This window comes from Sinocyclocheilus grahami, unplaced genomic scaffold, assembly GCF_001515645.1.
Source record: "Sinocyclocheilus grahami isolate Dianchi unplaced genomic scaffold, SAMN03320097.WGS_v1.1 scaffold61.1, whole genome shotgun sequence".
Taxonomy (NCBI): domain Eukaryota; kingdom Metazoa; phylum Chordata; class Actinopteri; order Cypriniformes; family Cyprinidae; genus Sinocyclocheilus; species Sinocyclocheilus grahami.
This window is the reverse complement of record NW_015505240.1, coordinates 2,735,781-2,738,844: the sequence shown is the minus strand read 5'-3', so window position 1 is coordinate 2,738,844 and position 3,064 is coordinate 2,735,781. Positions and strand designations below refer to the sequence as shown.

The window sequence follows — 3,064 nt, the reverse complement described above, 5'->3', positions numbered from 1 at the left end:
CAAGAGATAATGACCAGCTAATGCTCCATCTGTTTACATGCCATGACTTGTGATTCTCTGCCGTAAAACAATCACTAAAGAGCGTGTTTTTAGCATTAACCTCTACCTGTCTGGGTTGTAGCCTTCCAGTTCCTCGAGGAACACATTGTTGTTGGTCACTGTGTTATCCCTGTTGGGGGTGACGAGGAATTTAAGGATGGTCCCTCGGCTGGAACCCAGAAAGAGGACTGTCTGGTTGCCATAGGGACCAGAGTTTGTGTCCACCACCATTTTGTTGAGCTGGTATCTGAAAGTGACAGAAGACAACTTAATACATTCTCAAATGATACAGAGAGGAAAAAAGGTATTAAATTATAATTCAAAATCTCATGCCAAAATAACAAAATACACAAATCCGAAAAGCAATGTGTATTGACAAACCAGCATATCTTGAGGAAACAGCCAAAACTGCTCTACTTGGATGATTCAGCTTTCTAAAATAAGACGATCTCCCAGAGTGTTTAAGATGACACAAACAACTTGTCAATATAATCTTGTTGTGCCCTGTGGGATGCTGAGAAACCCCAGCTGTTGGAACCCCATAGTCTGAAGACTGAGATTGGACAGATACTAATGCTAGCAGACATCACAGACGGCAGGTCAAATGTTTAGCAAGGATCTTAATGAAGAAAACAATGCCCGGGTGAAGCTAGCAGCTAAATTTAATGTCCATTATGTGTTCCTTTGCTTCAAGTTTGTAAAAAATCTAACTTCTGAAGCTTGGTTGAAGTTAGTCATTTGTTGGTAGTCTAAAAGGTTAATAAACTACCATCTGGAGTATTTGAGATCGACCTGATAGCTCATCTAGAAGCACTAGTCCACTTTAGACCAGTGACAAACCAGATATCATGTCTTGAAGGCATGTATGACCTGGTTTTAACAGTAGAGAATCTGGTCTAGGACATCTGAGAGAAAGTTGTCCTCACCTGACCATGGTCCTAACAATCCATGGTCTCTGACCGAGTGATGGGATGGCTTCATCCATCAGCGGATGTGTCTTGACAAAAGTTAACATGTCATCAGGGAAAGAGTTGGAGGAATTGAACTTTGAGCCTTGTATGGCACAACCACCCGGCCTGAGAAATTCACAAACACAGCACATTATTATAAACTTCCTCTCTGCAGGTTGGCATTTGAGGACATAAAACACTCTCTACAGTTGTAAATGTCATTTAATTCAGTACCTCGGTTTGGGCACAACCTCATCTGGAACAGGTGTCCATATCGACTCAGGCGATTTCTGCTCTTTAAATCTTCCATCAAACACTCCGGCCAGCTGCTCCATGTCGAAAGCACACACTGCAGAGCCAGGAATACTGCAAAAAATACAGCACAATGTTCATATTACATGATATCCTCAGACCTGTTCTGTTTCCATGATACTGCTCTGAGCTGGAGGAGACTCGCAACACAAAATGGATTTCATTTATCACAAACATGTCAAAAACACTTGAATAGATCTGTACAGTGGGTAGTTGGACAGACATTTCAAGGCAAACAGAGCAGAGAATATTGTCCAGAGCTGTCACCGGAAACCTTGGGTGACTGCAAGCTCTTCCACACACTGACCTATTCCACCCACAAAGGATCTATTCAAGAATGCAGCGTTACACAAATGCAACTGAGAAACATACTTGGATTTCTCCAATAATAATTCAAGTGGCACAATAGAAAGCCACAGAATTCTTCATAAGGTGCCTGTCCATAAACCACGGCCAAGACTCATGTATAGACTGTCTGCAAGGTCACACACACACAAAAAAAACGTTAACTAAATAAATAAAAAAATTTAACAAAACAAAAATGTAGATTATTGATGTCAAAAATAAGCAGCAGCAAAATTGCATATATAAAATATAGTCGAATGCAATGTGTCACGCACGTTTCCTTCTTGAGCATCAGTAAATGTTTTCACCTTTTGTAATAGTTGTGTATGAGTTCCTCAAAAGATGGATCTCAAAATCATACAGTCACTGTTGGAAAGGGTTCAAATATGCAAAAAATGACAAAAAAAAACTAAACAAACAAAAAAACAGAATGTGCAGGACCTGTAGGAATTTTTCTGAAGTGGGCAATGTAACTGCTCAGGGCAAACAAGGGACTCATGAAAAACTAACAGAAAAAACAAATCATTGATCATCAAGGTAACAACACACAATATTACAATCGAAGTATATGTAAACATATGACCTAGTTCATTTATGCAAATTTGGTTATTATTTTGTTTTGTGCACTTTTAAAAATTTGGGTTTCAAAAGGGTTCAATTAGGAATCTTCTTTAACATTGCTATAGAAGAATAGATCGGCAGAAACTTTCAGTGAAAAGTTGATAAAATAAGTTTCTCCACACAGCAATCTTTGATGCAGTATCTCAAAATTTGCATAAAAATATGTGGATGGAAACCTGGTTAGTGAGAGCACCTCTCTTTCCTCCTACTGCGAAGCAGAGCTTCAATCTCTAAATGGTCCTGAAGTGATTTGTCTCTGGTGAAGCGACAGCTTTCAGCACTTAAAGACTTTCTTAGGAGAGAACAGAGAGTCATGCAGGGTGAGTCAGTTCAGTTCTCGCCCACACCCACTCTCTCTCTCGCTCTCTCTCTCTCTCTCTCTCTCTCTCTCTCTCTCTCTCTCTCGCTCATCTTAATGCAACGCTTCCACCTGCTGGACGCGCAAATAGCTTAAAAAAAATGGTAGGCTACGTAAAAAATTTATATGGTTTTACTCAAATTGTTTGTATTATAATATATGCCAATTTATGTGGTGAATTATATATATATATAAAAAACATATAAGATATTCTTCAAAATATACGTAAACTCAAAAGCGTTCAAATAGCCTATCATAAATATTACTACTATTGTTATTTTATTTATAATTATCCGATGTGTGTGAATCTATAAAAAAAAAAAACAGTTTTCACATTCATTTTATTTGATTTGTCCTCTACGAATAACGAACAAACCTTGTTGTGTTTAAAAAATTTTTTTAAATGTTTGATTGCATTTATTAATTCATTTACATTGTT

General features: G+C 38.0%; 1 protein-coding gene across 1 annotated transcript; it reads right to left on the bottom strand.

The window, feature by feature from the left end:
- Positions 1–45: 45 nt before the first annotated feature.
- LOC107584678 (semaphorin-6B-like) lies at positions 46–1,352 on the bottom strand. Its single transcript, XM_016271385.1, has 3 exons — positions 1,224–1,352; positions 966–1,115; positions 46–286 (listed from the first exon to the last, which is right to left on the bottom strand). The coding sequence occupies exons 1-3, from the start codon at positions 1,322–1,324 to the stop codon at positions 103–105; spliced, it is 435 nt and encodes a 144-aa protein (XP_016126871.1). The 5' UTR covers positions 1,325–1,352; the 3' UTR covers positions 46–102.
- Positions 1,353–3,064: the final 1,712 nt, after the last annotated feature.